Below are 14399 nucleotides of genomic sequence, written 5' to 3'. Positions count from 1 at the left end.
TAAACATATAAACAAAAAAGAATAAGGAAGAAATTATAATCTTTTATTCTCAGTTCTTACACATTATCCATTTTGCAGGAGCTCCCTTTCTTCAAACTTCAAACTGTGTCAGCAACTACACTAATAACAGCAAAGGTTATTGACAAAGATAAACAATGAAAACAGAATATTACCACCACTCTCCAATCACTGCAAGAGTTTTGTTATTGGCCAACACACTGACAAAATTCCTACCTCAAAGATTTGTTCAAAATTCTGAAACTCCTGTAATCTTGCCTGAAATCCTTCAGCAAGTGCCCCACCTATAATACACAGGTGAAGATTTTAAAACCTAGTGTGTAACAAGATAACATTTCTGGCATGTTGCTGATTTTACAACCCATTTTTAGATTTAAAAAGGAACCCTATAATTAATACATACCACCTTCTGGCATCCCCTGTGCTTTGTGCTTTCTGGCACTAAGAACTTCCTTTGCCGAAACAAAGAAGATACGATTTCGTGCTTCTAAAGAATCAACAACTTTGAGCTCCTCCACCAAGAAATGTAAGCATCTTTCCATGTGCTGTCTGCGTACCTAGAGGGAAAGGAAGAAGACTATTCAAAGAATTCTAATAAGTTAAGCAAATATAATGATAACCAACAACTATAGCTTATACTAAACTTCATTTATAGTAATATTATAGCAAGTTTCCATATACTTAACAAATCCAAGAAATTCTAACAAATGAAGTTTCACACTTGATGACAGGAAATCTTTTTCTTAATGATTTTTCTTTTTGAATATTTATTTAAAATTTTGATGGACCATCAACTACTATATAACCACTATAAAATATTATAGACAAATATCAATACTTAATGGCATGAAAAAAGGTCTCAGTTCTATATTAAGAACATATATGATCACACTATAAAAAATATGTGTATATATCTGTACAAATTATAGTAGTAGTAGGCAGGCAACACCCATAAGCATGGAAAACATTTGTATTTCTTCCTTATTATGCTTTTCTTATTTTCCAAATTGTCTGCAATGAAGCTATTAATACTTTTGAAATCAGAAAATAAGTGCTACAATAAATCTATTTTTATTTCTTCTTAAAAACAATGGGAATTAAGGTTGAGGAGAATGCATTAATCAGGGATTCAAATTGCAATGTTGGGTTTGAAATTAGCATTTGGGTATTAAAGTGAGGACTAAGGGTTAGAAGTTGGGGTTCAGTAGTAGCCTTCAGCGTATGGCTATAATAAGAGACTTCTACAGTAAGACTTAAGATTAAGCTAAATAGAAATGCCAAACCATTTTGGGAAGAACAATTTGTGGGTGATATTTCCTACTTCTCCAGTGATTATGAGCGACCCTAATTTGAAAGAGCATGATTACAAACCAATAGTAATAGGATATAAAATTTCATGTACCACCCCCTAAACAACATACTGACACCCCATCTCTACAAAAGAAAAAAAAAATCAGCCAGGTGTGGTGGCATGCACCTGTAGTCCCAGCTACTCAGGAGACTGAGGCAGGAGGACTGCTTGAGCCCAGAAGTTTGACGCTGCAGTGAGCTACGATGACGCCACTGCACTCTAGCCCAGGCAACAGAACAAGACCCAAAGAGGGGGAAATCAAAGCAAATAATCCAACATGTGAACAGTGACAGGACAGTCTAAGGTTTTTTTATCTCATTTTCTAAATTTTCTACAATTAATTTATACTACTACAATAAACCTATACTATTATTAAAATCAGAAAAAGTAGTAACAAACAAACTAAATAACTCATTTATAGATCAAATGCCAGATATTTTAATATTTTTCAAAAGTTTCTACAACCACTGGTGTAACTAAAATGCCAAAAAAAAGTGTTGGTGAAAATGTAAATCACCTGAAACTCTCAATCTGCTGATGGGAATATACATTGATACAAATGCTTTAGGGAACTCTTGAGCTGGGTTTACTAAAACTGAACATATTCTTAACCTGTAATCCAGTAATTTTACCTATAAATATATATACCCATTGTTTACTGACCTCGGCATTAGCAACATTTTAGACCAGCTGAAACTTTGTCTGGGGGGCTGTATTGTGTTATAGGATGTGTAACAGCATCTCTACCTCTACTTACTAGATGCCAGCAGCACAATACCCCAGTTGTGACAACCAAAAATATCTTCAGACGTTGCCAAATATCCCTTGGGTGTCATAACTGCCCCACCCCCCACAGAGAACCACTGGTATGTACCTAACAAAAATGCATACATATGTACACCAAAAAAGACATATATAATACGCACAGTAGTATTACTATTAATTGGTAAATACAGAAAATTAACCCAAAATGCCCATTGCTAACAGAATAAATATATCAATTGTAATGTATTCACAGGATGGAATATTATACAGCAAGGAGAACACACTACAATCATGCACAATTTGGAAGCATATGACAAACATAATGTTAAATGAAAAAACCATACACAAAAGTCGATACTATATGACTCCTATTACATAAAGATGAACAACAAGAAAGATTAATCTAAGTTGTTAGAAGTCATGATAAGTAGATAAGTTATCCTTGGGAGGTAGGACAGAAACTGGAAGGGGGCATAGGGAGGGACTCTGGGGTATTGGGAATGCTCTGCTTTTTGATCTGGATCCAGACACAGTTGTGACCAATTTGTGTTAAATTTGTAAAATTCACTGAGCTGGACACATAATGCACTTTTCTGTTATGTATATTTCAACACAAAAAACAAAACAATCAGAAAAGATGTTTCAAGCTCTGAAATGATTAGATAGTATTTTTATAACACAAATTCCCTCAAAGTAGCTTAATACTTTGTTCTCTATTACATACTGCTTTTCAGGTATTCTCTAATTCTATTCATTTCCCAAGTGAGAGAATAGCTGCTTATAATGTTCTATTCTATAAGGTATATTGTCTTCTCAGATGACAATGTACACCACTGTATTTTAAAACTTAAGGAAAAAAATAACTTACATCTTCCATATATTCAGGCTCCGATGCAGAGGCATCCCAACGATTATTCAGAATGAAAATATTGGGCTTGGAAAGTCGCTCATTTACCTTGTGAAAAAAATGTTTTTCCTGAAAAACATAAAAAACCCCACAGCATGTTCATTTTTAAAAGATATTTTCTTTAAACATATGAAATGTAAAAAAAAGATATTTTATATTTACATTTATAATTGAAAATTTTGTAAGTTTGAACCACTTAGACTATACTGATTAACAACCATTGATAAAGGATCCCAATGAAGTTTACGAGCATTAAACTTTTCAAAGATGACAAAATTAACATATATGGAAGATAAAACTGAAGATCTTCCTGCTCCTGCCATAAGTCTTTTGAAATTCAATTTAACAAATATCTACCAGTCTCTACTATGTACAGGAACTGCTGGATATAATAGCCCAGGTTCTCAATAAGCTACCACAAATCTTTTTTAAGAGTTAGGCTAAGTAAATTAACAATAAAGTAAAACACCTGTATAACTCATGCTACTAAACAACAGAGAAAAATATATGTTATAAACACTATAAATAAATATGATTACTCAAAGGAAAGAGACATCATATTTAGTTGAAATTAGAAAAAGCTCCATAAAGAAGGAAGTGCTAACAAAGATGGACTTCAAAGAACTGGTAAAAGGGCTTTTGGAAAGATAAAAAGTTCAGAGATGGATGAACTGTGGCAAAGAACAGCATAAGCAAAAACACCAAAATCATAATGTATACCAGAAGTTTGTCTATCTGGCGGGGCACAGTGGCTCACGCCCGTAATCTCAGGACATTGGGAGGCCATGGCAGGAGGACTGCTTAAGGCCAAGAGTTCAAGACAAGCCTGGACAACACAGTGAGACCCCATCTCTACAAAAAAAATTTTTAACAATTAGCCAGCCATCGTGGCACATGCCTGTAGTCCTAACTACTCAGGAGTTTGAGGCGGACATTGAGGTAACAGTGCTATTGATCACCCCACTGAACGCCATTGCCTGGACAATATCAAGATCAAGACCCTGTCCCTGTGTGTGTGTGTGTGTGTCTCTCTCTCTCTCTCTATATATATATATATAAATTTTTCTTTTTGGAGATGGAGTCTCACTCTGTTGCCCCAGCTAGAATGCAGTGGCGTCATCACAGCTCATTGCAACCTCAAGCCCCTGGGCTTAGGCAATCCTGCCTCAGCCTCCCAAACAGCCTAGATTACAGGTATGGCCACTACTCTCAGCTAATTTTTCTTTCTTTTTTTTCTTTTTGTAGAGATGGGGTCTCACTGTTGCTTGGGCTTGTCTTGAACTCCTGCCTGACCTCAAGTGATCTTCCTGCCTTGGACTCCCAAAGTGCTAGGATTATAGGTATGAGCCACTGCGCCTGCCCCTGTATTTATACATATACATATATATATATACATATTTTTTTTTAAAGGAAGTTTGTCTATCCAACACTCAAATTGTGGAGGTATTCTAACAAAGACTTTAAGCATTTATCCTTTTTTTCTTTTAAGAGATGAGGCCTCACTCTGTGCCCAGGCTGGAGTGCAGTGGCATGATCATTGCTCACTGCAGCCTCGCACTCCTGGGCTCAAGCAATCCTCCTACCTCAGCTCCCCAGTACTGGGATTATAGGTGCCCAGCTATCCATTTTTTTTATATCACCAGGTCATAAACAACTGTCAGTGTTGTAACAGCCTGGTCTACTTGATATTGACTGGGCCATCCAAACATGAATAACACAATCTCACTGGTAACATCTAGGTTATAATGGTACTACTCAGTCATCTACATGCTTTTAATAAATAATAATTTTTTAACATCATGTTATAGTGTTGGATATAAGATATCTAAACTCTGGAAAGTTTAGCTGGGATGAGTCAGGCTCTAGACATCCATAAAAAATCATAAATAATCTTCTGAGTTTAACAGTAGATTAAATTGTACACAAGTAAACTGAAACCTAAGGCTGGGCGCGGTGGCTCAGGGTTGTAATCCTAGCACTCTGGGAGGCTGAGGCGAGTGGATTGCTCAAGGTCAGGAGTTCGAGACCAGCCTGAGCAAGAGCGAGACCCCGTCTCTACTAAAAATAGAAAGAAATTATCTGGCCAACTAAAAATATATATAGGAAAAAAATTAGCTGGGCATGGTGGCACATGCCTGTAGTCCCAGCTACTCGGGAGGCTGAGGCAGTAGGATCACTTAAGCCCAGGAGTTTGAGGTTGCTGTGAGCTAGGCTGATGCCACGGCACTCACTCTAGCCCGGGCAACAAAGCGAGACTGTCTGAAAAAACAAAACAAAACAAAAAAACAAGCTGAAATCTAGTGTATGAGGGTAAAGCTGGAAAAAGTTGACAAAACTCAAAATATGAAAAGCTTTGGCCAGGCATGGTGGCTCACGCCTATAATCCTAGCATCTGGGAGGCCGAGGCGGGAGGATTGCTTGAGGTCAGCAGTTCAGTTCAAGATCAGCCTGAGCAAGAGTGAGACCCCATCCTCTACTAAAAATAGAAAAAATTAGCCAGGCCTGATGGTGCATGCCTGCAGTCCCAGCTACTTGGGAGGCTGAGGCAGGAGGATCGCTTGAGCCCAGGAGTTTGAGGTTGCTGTGAGTTAGGCTGACCCCTTGGCACTCTAGCCCGGGCAACAGAGCAAGACTCTGTCTCAAAAACAAACAAACAAAAAAACCCCAAAAAGCTCTGTCTCACAAAGGGGATGGGAGTGGGAGTGATTTGTACTATATTTAAGAGACTTAAACATCCTAACAATTCTGGCACCCATTCCCCGAGACTGCAAATAACTATAGCTAGTGCCAACTAAACTCTATATTGCTACAGAAACCCAGGGAACACACACAAATAGCTCTTCTCGTCCTAGGAAAACACAAATCCCTTTATTCACCCCTGACTTTAGGCGTTTTTTCTAATCCACGATTTGGATTTCCCTCACTTTTCAGAATTAAAACAAATACCATTTCAGTTCCTACCACCCCAAAACAGTATATGATTAAACCCTACCGTGTTCATTAGTGTGGATTCAGAGTTTGCAACCAAAACGAAGACATCAGCATCTAAGCAAAACTTATCAATCCAGCTATCCAGCTCTGTAGTGACATCTGTGCCTGGACTAAGAATGAAATAAAAATTGTATTATTTCTGTGGTGTAACCTGCTAGGCAAAAATAAATAAATAACATTCACTATTTAAAAAAATAAATAAATAAATTGGGTTATAAAACAAATTTTAAAAAAACTTTTATATATTAGGTTATTAAGTATGAAATTTCCTAAGTACTAGGTTTGACAGTTGATATTTCTGACATTTCACTTTGACACTTGTTTTTTTTGTTTTTATTGTGAAGGTACGTCCTCTTCCTTTCAAATGTATAGTTTGGCTTGTGATTATCTTTCAAATTTTTTATAGCAACTTTTGTGAAACCATGGATAAGTAAAAAATTCACGTTATTTTTGAGTATGATTTCCATCGTGGAACCAATGCAGCACAGACACCTCTAAATACCAGCAAAGTGTGTGGGAACGATATGGCTAATGAACACATAGTATGTCGTTGGTTTGAGAAGTTCCATTCTGGTGATTTTAATCTTGAAAATGAGCCATGTGTGCAACCTGACACCAAGGAGGATAATGATGAGCTGAAAGATGTAGTGGAAGCGAACCCATCCCAACCTAGGTGTAAATTAGTAGCAAGGTTTGACATTACTATTCCAACAATATCAGACCATTTGAAATAAATCAGCAAGGTAAAGAAGCAGGAGAGATGGGTTCCGCATGAATTAAACGAGCGTAAGAGAAAACATCTTCAAGCTTGCCTTTCTTTGCTGTCAGGACATAAAGGCGAACCACTTCTACACCATACTATTATGTATGATGAAAAATGGATTCTTTTTGACAACTGCAAGCATTCGGCACAATGGCTGGATAAAGATGAAGTGATAAAACTCAGTCCAAAACAGAATATTTATCAAAAACAGCTAATGGTGTCTGTTGGTCCAGCCCTGGTATTATACACTACAGCTTCATGAAACTTGGTCAATCGATTATAGAGGATGTCTACTGGAACCAATTCGATGAAATGATGAGGATGCTTGCGATTAAGCAGCCATGATTGGTCAGAGACAGGCCAATCCTCTTGCAAGACAACACTTGACCACATGTGGCACAATGCTGTTCAAACTATAGCAGCTGGACTTGGAAACTCTCTGTCATCCACCGTAGTCACCAGACTTTCACTAACTGACTACCACTTCTTCCATGCTTTGGAGAACTTCTTGCAAGAAAAAATATTCAATTTTCAACAAGCTGTGGAAAAAGGGTTTTGCGATCTCATTGCCACTTGATCTCTGGGCTTCTTTGCTGCTGGCATAAACAAGCTACCGCTAAGATGGCAATGTTGTGTTGATAGTTTAGGTGCATACTTTGATTAATTGTACTGCTTCTTGTTTGAGATATAATAAACCAAACTTTTGATTCTAAATCAGACATTTCAGATTTAATGAGCTAATATCATTTGAACTCTAAAGGACAAGATTTCTATCAGTCATCTGCATGAAGCCTAGGAAATTTTAACCCAGTGAGATTTTTGACAAAGCAAGTAACATGGTCAATATTTCAATCTCTTTAATTTTTACGTTTGGGAAGGCTGAAAAATAAAACAAACTAGGCTAATAGATAATAAAAAGTGAGGGTGCAAGCAGCTCTGTCTTGTACAGCTCAGAAGATTTAAGTGTTTATAAACAAAAATAATTAAAAAAAAATACCTGCTGGTAGATATAAATTTAATATGCCACCAATATAAAAATTACAGTGAAGCACTTGCCATCTGTCAGTCTTGACTGATTGGGTCATAGATACACTCTGGCCATGAAATAAAGCAAAACTAGCTAATACTGTTTTTAAACAAAATATTTTGATTTCACAAGCATCTTCTCCCTTATCTGTTCCAATTGATTACTTGAAATACTCTTCCAGTTAAAAGGAAAACCCACCATCATGGTTACGTCAACTCAGTTCCAGTCACCTGCAGAGAACAAAGAGCTGCCTCTATCCCAGTGCCAAAGCCAAAGGGGAGAACCAGTCTGGCCAAGGTCAGGTCAGGTCAGGTTCCCACCTGTGGTCCAGATCCCTACCTGTGGTCCAATCAACGGTGGACACGAGGATACAGTCACACAGTATAAAAATGGCTGCTGCACCACCTCTATGAGAAAGGACAGCCTCAAGGAAAAAGGTAATAATGAACTGGCTTAACAAGCAACAAAGAAACCAGATAATCAAAACTGTCTGAACTGTATCTAACATAATACATAAGCTCTGCTGAGGGCCTGAGGTGATCCTTTATGAAGAAAGAACATGATGTTTGGCCCCATTGTTTTGTGGTACATACTTTGACTTTTCTGAGGCCTTGGTTGTTTTCTCCCTGTTTTTTAGTATTGAGATATAATTCAAATACCATAAAATTTGCCCTTTTAAAATGTACAATTCAATGGCCTTTAGTATATTCACAGGTTCTGCAACTATCACCACTATTTCATTTCTAGAACATTTTCCTCACCCCAAATGGAAACCTCATACTCATTAGCAGTCACTTCCCATCCCTCCTTTCCCCCAGCCCCTGGTAACCACTAGTCTACTTTCGGTTTTATGGATTTACCTATCCTGGATATTTCTTATAAATGGAGTCATACAATTAAAAAAAAAAAAAAAAAAAAGAGCAACACACACACACATAATAAATCCATAATTAATCAAGAACATTTTACACAAATTCCAAAAACATTCTATCAATTCTTGTTTCTAATTTTTCTTTTTTGCACATTTGGCTTATACCAAAATGTATAAGCCAAAAACAACAAAAACAAAAACAAAACAATTCTTGAACAACAAAAACAATATAAACTGTCCAAACTAAAAATTAGTCTACAGAAACCAGAGAAAGTGGCTATCCTTAAAATTTCTTGTAATAGAATCAGACTGATGAATTTGCACTTTTATGTAACTATTATAAAACAAAACAAATACCTTATCTGTTCTTTAACAATCTAGCTAATGAGAACAAAACAGCAACTGAATATTTTAAAATTTTATATGCCATACAATAAAGCAAGCAGCACTATACGATTAAATAAGCCTCCATCAAGAGAAAATACAATCCACACATAATTTTACCTGTCTACTAAAACCAGGTCATCTCTCAAGAGGGCACATTTTGCCTTTGGCCAAAACACATGTACAAGACAGCCAGCTTTCAAGTCTTTGTCCATATGAAGGGCATGGGCCAGCTGATTAACAGTCTAAAGCAGGAGGGAAAAAAATATATATTTTACTTGTAATAAAGTTCAATAAAAATTAAAAATAACTATGATTTGGTACATTTATTTTTGTAAAATGTGTACAAAACGTAGAACTTTGAGTAATTTAAAAATAAAACTATCTGAGCAATCTTGAGAAACCTGAGTTTTTAAATTACCAAGTGGGAAAAAAAACGGTTCCTTAATGTAGTTTATTTATACCATCCAGCAAAAATAATCAGAGTTGAAAACATTCTAAATGTCCAACAAATGGAACCCTATCCAACTTCTAAAATTGATACTGGTTTTGTGAAGTATGTGAGTTTTGGATTCTCTGTTCTTTTTGACTATTTGTGTTTTCTGACTCTCCTGAAATGAATATGTATTGATTAATAATAATGTGGAAACATCACTGAAAAAATGTCATTATTAAAGCATGTTTAACTTAAATAGATTTAAAAATCCCATAGAAATAAGGTAGAGGCAATACAAGAGAATATCAATATATGGTCAACTTTTAATAAAGCATTTCCCTTAGCAGGCAGTTATGTATTCACACAAACCTGCCTGAAACCAATGACTGCCTTTTCTTCCATTTAAATTCATCCAAATTTCCTATTTCTCAAGATGTGTAATGTACAAGTCTCAAGACTTGTGATGTACATTAACTTGTCAAACTAGTGTTACTTTAATACATTTCATGTATGTGTTAAATTAAATATACAATAAATACACAAGTTTTAAGACAAAATTGGTAAATAAATCAAGGAAAGGCATCAGCACATGTACCTCTATGGTTTGTTTGTGATTTTGTATCAAATTTTAAAAGGAAACATCTATTTTCAAGTGGGCACCACAGTCCTGATCAGCTTTCAAGTGAATTTCCATCATGACACAATCTTAGGTAGTTTTTGGCTTTTTTTTTGCTTGCTTTTATAAACTTTTTGATAGATTTATAAACTTGTAATAAAATCTTGGTGCTAAGCCTATAAAATTAATAAAAGCACCTCTCTGACAGAGCTGAAATTTGAGTTATTTGAAATGTTTAGAATAGTGTCTGGTGCACAGCAAGTGCTCAGTGAAGCGTAACCTACAGTTGTTTCCTTTACTAAGTAAACTATTACAGCTCAAGACTCAGTTTGTGGTGAGCTGTGATGATGCCACTGTACCCTACCCAGGGCAACAGACTATTAAAAAAAAAAAAAGACTCAAAGTTGATTTATACCTTAAAGCAGGCCACTACTTGAGGAAAACAAATTTAAATCTGGGAGGAGGGAGTTAAAGAGTGTGAAGGAAGAGGATTGTAAGTAGAAAGTACAGATGAGGAAAAATAAGATGATTTCTTTTAAAATACCACAGTACTTTCCTTTGAGAGGCTAAAGCCACAAGTAGCCTGAATTATGACTTAGTAAAAATCTTAATTACAAAATAGCAATTCCTTTATTTATATGGGTTAAAGGTTTGAAAAGTATTTTCATAAACATCATCTCATGTTTCCTCATAACTAATCTTAAGGATATGCTTATTCTAAGATACATTCACAGACTGAGTCACCTGAACTAGATCAAACATAACAAGAGCCACCCACGTCACGCCTGTAATCCCAGCACTCTGGGAGGCCGAGGTGGGTGGATCGCTTGAGGTCAGGAGTTCGAGACCAGCCTGAGCGAGACCCCGTCTCTACTAAAAATAGAAAGAAATTATCTGGCCAACTAAAAATATATATAGAAAAAATTAGCCGGGCATAGTGGCGCATGCCTGTAGTCCCAGCTACTCGGGAGGCTGAGGCAGTAGGATCGCTTAAGCCCAGGAGTTTGAGGTTGCTGTGAGCTAGGCTGACGCCACGGCACTCACTCTAGCCCAGGCAACACAGCGAGACTCTGTCTCAAAAAAAAAAAAAAAAAAGAGCCACCCACGACTTCACCTACAATGGCTTGGATTTTCAATTACTAAACTTTTGTGTTTGTGGGAGACATCTGTAGACTTAAGTGAAAGTGACCATAATGAGAAACAGTGCCTTTACCAACGTTTTCAGTACAGAGTCAACATTTTGCATCCTAATTTCTTTTTCTTTTTATTCTTTTTTGGCTGAAGGAGTCTGATGGCACTGAATCAAGAAATTTACGAAAGGTACGGAATTGTCATTGGCCCTTATCTGATAAAGCAATAACATCTATTCACGAACATGATTACTAATATTCCTGAGGTAAAACAGTTTCTAAAAACTCAGACGTGTATAAGATTCCAGGACTACATTTCTAATGTTTTTTAAAAAAGACAAATTTCAGATTAAATAGCAACAATACACTTCAATATTCTTCTCACTGGAAGATTTAAAAAACTTTTAATCTTAATTTACTTTTATTTTAAATTTAGCTCTGAAACAAAAAAGTTTTAAAGAATTCAAAATTATTCCTGAGGACAGGCAAAGGAAGAAACAAAAAAAATAAATAAATAGGGAAAAAATAAAATAAAATAAAAAGAAAAGAAAAAAAAGAATTCAAAATTAGTGACAGTTTTCAAAGTTATAAATAGAAATATTAACAGTTTTTCCATCTCTAGTTATGTAGACATCTTTAAAAAATGTTTTTTAAATGACAAGTTAAGGACATTTTTCAGGTACATTATGTTGCTAAAGGCTAATTATACCTTCACACTCTTTTTTTCATCTGATCCTTCTGTCATAAGATAGGCTTTATCTCCATCAGTTCCTTCAACACTTAGGAAGCAATTAGTTGTATGGCCAATCCCACTAGGGAGAACTTTATCCCACAACATTGCATTGATAACAGAGCTCTTCCCACTGCTTGTCCTGAAGAACATTTAAAATCATGAAAAACAAAACATAACAGTAAAAAATTTGTTCTTTCACTGGTCTAAGGTCAACTTTTTTAAAATTCAAATTTTCTTAAAATTTCCTAAGACTGCATTTTTTATGAAAAGGTTGACAACTTGTCTTATACAAATATTAGCAAAGTACATTTCAGAAAAAATGAAGTACAGGAAAACAAATCCCATCTTTATCATAAAGCTACCCTCAACTTTTCTTTCTTGCTTTCTTTCTTGAAATCATGGCTCAAAATTCTGTGACATTCCTCCCATCACAAGATGGGGGTATATCCCACTTCCTTACATCTGGGCTGGTCCGTGAGTGCTTCAACAAATAATACATGTCAGAAGTGACACTGGGTAGCTTCTAAGACCAGGTCATAAAAGACAATATGGCTTCTGTTTTGTTCACTGGAACACATGTACTTGGAGCCTTGCCACACTAAGTCCAATTGCCCCGAGTCTGTGGTGCTGCAAGGAAGTCAAGCTAAATGGATTGGTCTGGGTAGGTGCTCTAGTTGACAGTCTTCATCTTTGGAGTCATCCCAGCCCAAGTACCAGACATGTGAGTGAAGATTTCAGATGATTCCAACCCTTAGGTGTTGAGCCAACTTTCATGTCTGCTCAGCTGAGGCTCCAGAGATCATGGAGTAAGCACAAGACATTCCTGCTGTGCCCTGTCTCAATTCTTGACTCACAGAATCAGTGAACATAATAAAATGGCTGTTTTTAGTTGCAAAGCCTTGTGTAATTTGTTATACAGTCATAGTAATCAGAACACTTTTAACGGTTCTGAAACCCAAGAAACACCTCATACCCATTTTGAGGATTTTCTTTCCAATCAGTCAACTCAAACCCCAAAGGACATTGGGGGCCTTTTGCTTTACTGCAGAAACAGCATGCTATCTTTATGGTATATGCTTTACCTCTTTCCTCTAGAGTAAGAGAGAACTTTTCTTATATTATGGATATTATTCCCAACTCCCTCCCCAGAGAACCATCAAAAGCTTCATTATCTGAACACTGGCTCCTATTGTCATTTTATCACAACCTATAAAAGGATGCCTATGACCTCACTTAAAATTAACCCTTCCAATCACTGCATAAAGCCTTGCTGCAGTGATCCTCAAGAGTCATTTGCCCCTCTCCCCAATATCAGAATCACCTGGGAAGTCTATTAATGATGCAGGTTCCTCAGGTGCCCTGTGAACCTACAGAGTCAGACTCTCAAGAAGGGTGCTCCCAGGGTGATTCTTATGCTTACTAAAATTTGAGAACACTCAGTCACCCTGCCTTCCCAAAACACTAAAAGAAACAACAAAAACCCAACAGTGGAAAAAAGCAAACTTTTTCTTCTCTACTATCACACTTGTCACAGACACAGTACACACTTCTGTGACCAGATATATGGGGGGAGGGGGAACCTGCAGCCTTTAGGCCACATGTGGCCTTCTGTGTCTTTAAGTGCAGCCTTTTGACTGCTACTCGCTACTCGGGAGGCAGAGGCAGAAGGATTGCTTGAGCCCAGGAGTTTGAGGTTGCTGTGAGCTAGGATGACGCCATGGCACTCTAGCCCGGGCAATAAAGCAAGAACTGTAGGCACATGAAATTGCAAGTGCAAAAACCTCAAGATGGAAAATAGCTTAGAAGGCCTATGAAGTTAGTATGGTAAATCAATGCCTTTGTTGGTACACAGCACATGATATTTAAACAAAGTATGGGCCAGTCAGTTGTTATTTGTATCCCTAATGCTTAACAGAGTGCAGGTGCACAGGTAGTTAACAAATGATTGTTAAATGATTGTGTAAGCCGTGGCAGAGACACCTTATCACTCTGGACAGTTACACTGATGTAATGGTGCTTCCTACTCTCCTTTCTGGGAATTACGGGGTTTAGAATCTCTCTGGAAAACATACCTGTCAACCTATAAGACAACACTAGAGAAAATTGGTGAGCTCTAAATATGGTGAGTTTACTCAAGAATAAGAAATAAGGATTATAATCACGAATGCACGGAATGGCAAGCCACCAGTGCATTTGGTGAAAGAAGGGTCCAAGAGGAGAGTTCATTAGCAAAAAGATATTTACATATGATCAACTAGAAACAGAGTTTACTGGTTCCAGAGGTTCAAGGCTAGCATTGTTGTCAGTTCATTGGTGGAGATGCCAATACCGGATAAGAGTTCTTCCAAGAAGATCTTATCTGAATTATTACAGTCCTAAAGAATGCCTACTGATAAGCCTTATCGAA

The 14399-nt window shown here is 36.8% G+C and overlaps 1 protein-coding gene across 2 annotated transcripts in view; it reads right to left on the bottom strand.

Annotated features, from left to right (window-relative positions):
* Positions 1-14399, bottom strand: part of MFN1 (mitofusin 1) — a 36845-nt gene that overhangs the window by 18223 nt on the left and 4223 nt on the right. For both annotated transcript variants that reach the window (XM_045539719.1, XM_045539720.1), the window contains exons 4-9: positions 11969-12131; positions 9198-9322; positions 6034-6142; positions 3003-3110; positions 422-575; positions 235-302 (exon numbers count right to left, since the gene is read on the bottom strand). In XM_045539719.1, the coding sequence (XP_045395675.1) occupies positions 235-302; positions 422-575; positions 3003-3110; positions 6034-6142; positions 9198-9322; positions 11969-12131 (727 nt within the window). The remainder of the gene's footprint in view (positions 1-234; positions 303-421; positions 576-3002; positions 3111-6033; positions 6143-9197; positions 9323-11968; positions 12132-14399) is intronic.

Source organism: Lemur catta, chromosome 1, assembly GCF_020740605.2.
Source record: "Lemur catta isolate mLemCat1 chromosome 1, mLemCat1.pri, whole genome shotgun sequence".
In the NCBI taxonomy this organism is placed as follows: domain Eukaryota; kingdom Metazoa; phylum Chordata; class Mammalia; order Primates; family Lemuridae; genus Lemur; species Lemur catta.
The sequence above is the reverse complement of the archived record's forward strand: the minus strand, read 5'-3'. Positions and strand labels throughout refer to the sequence as shown.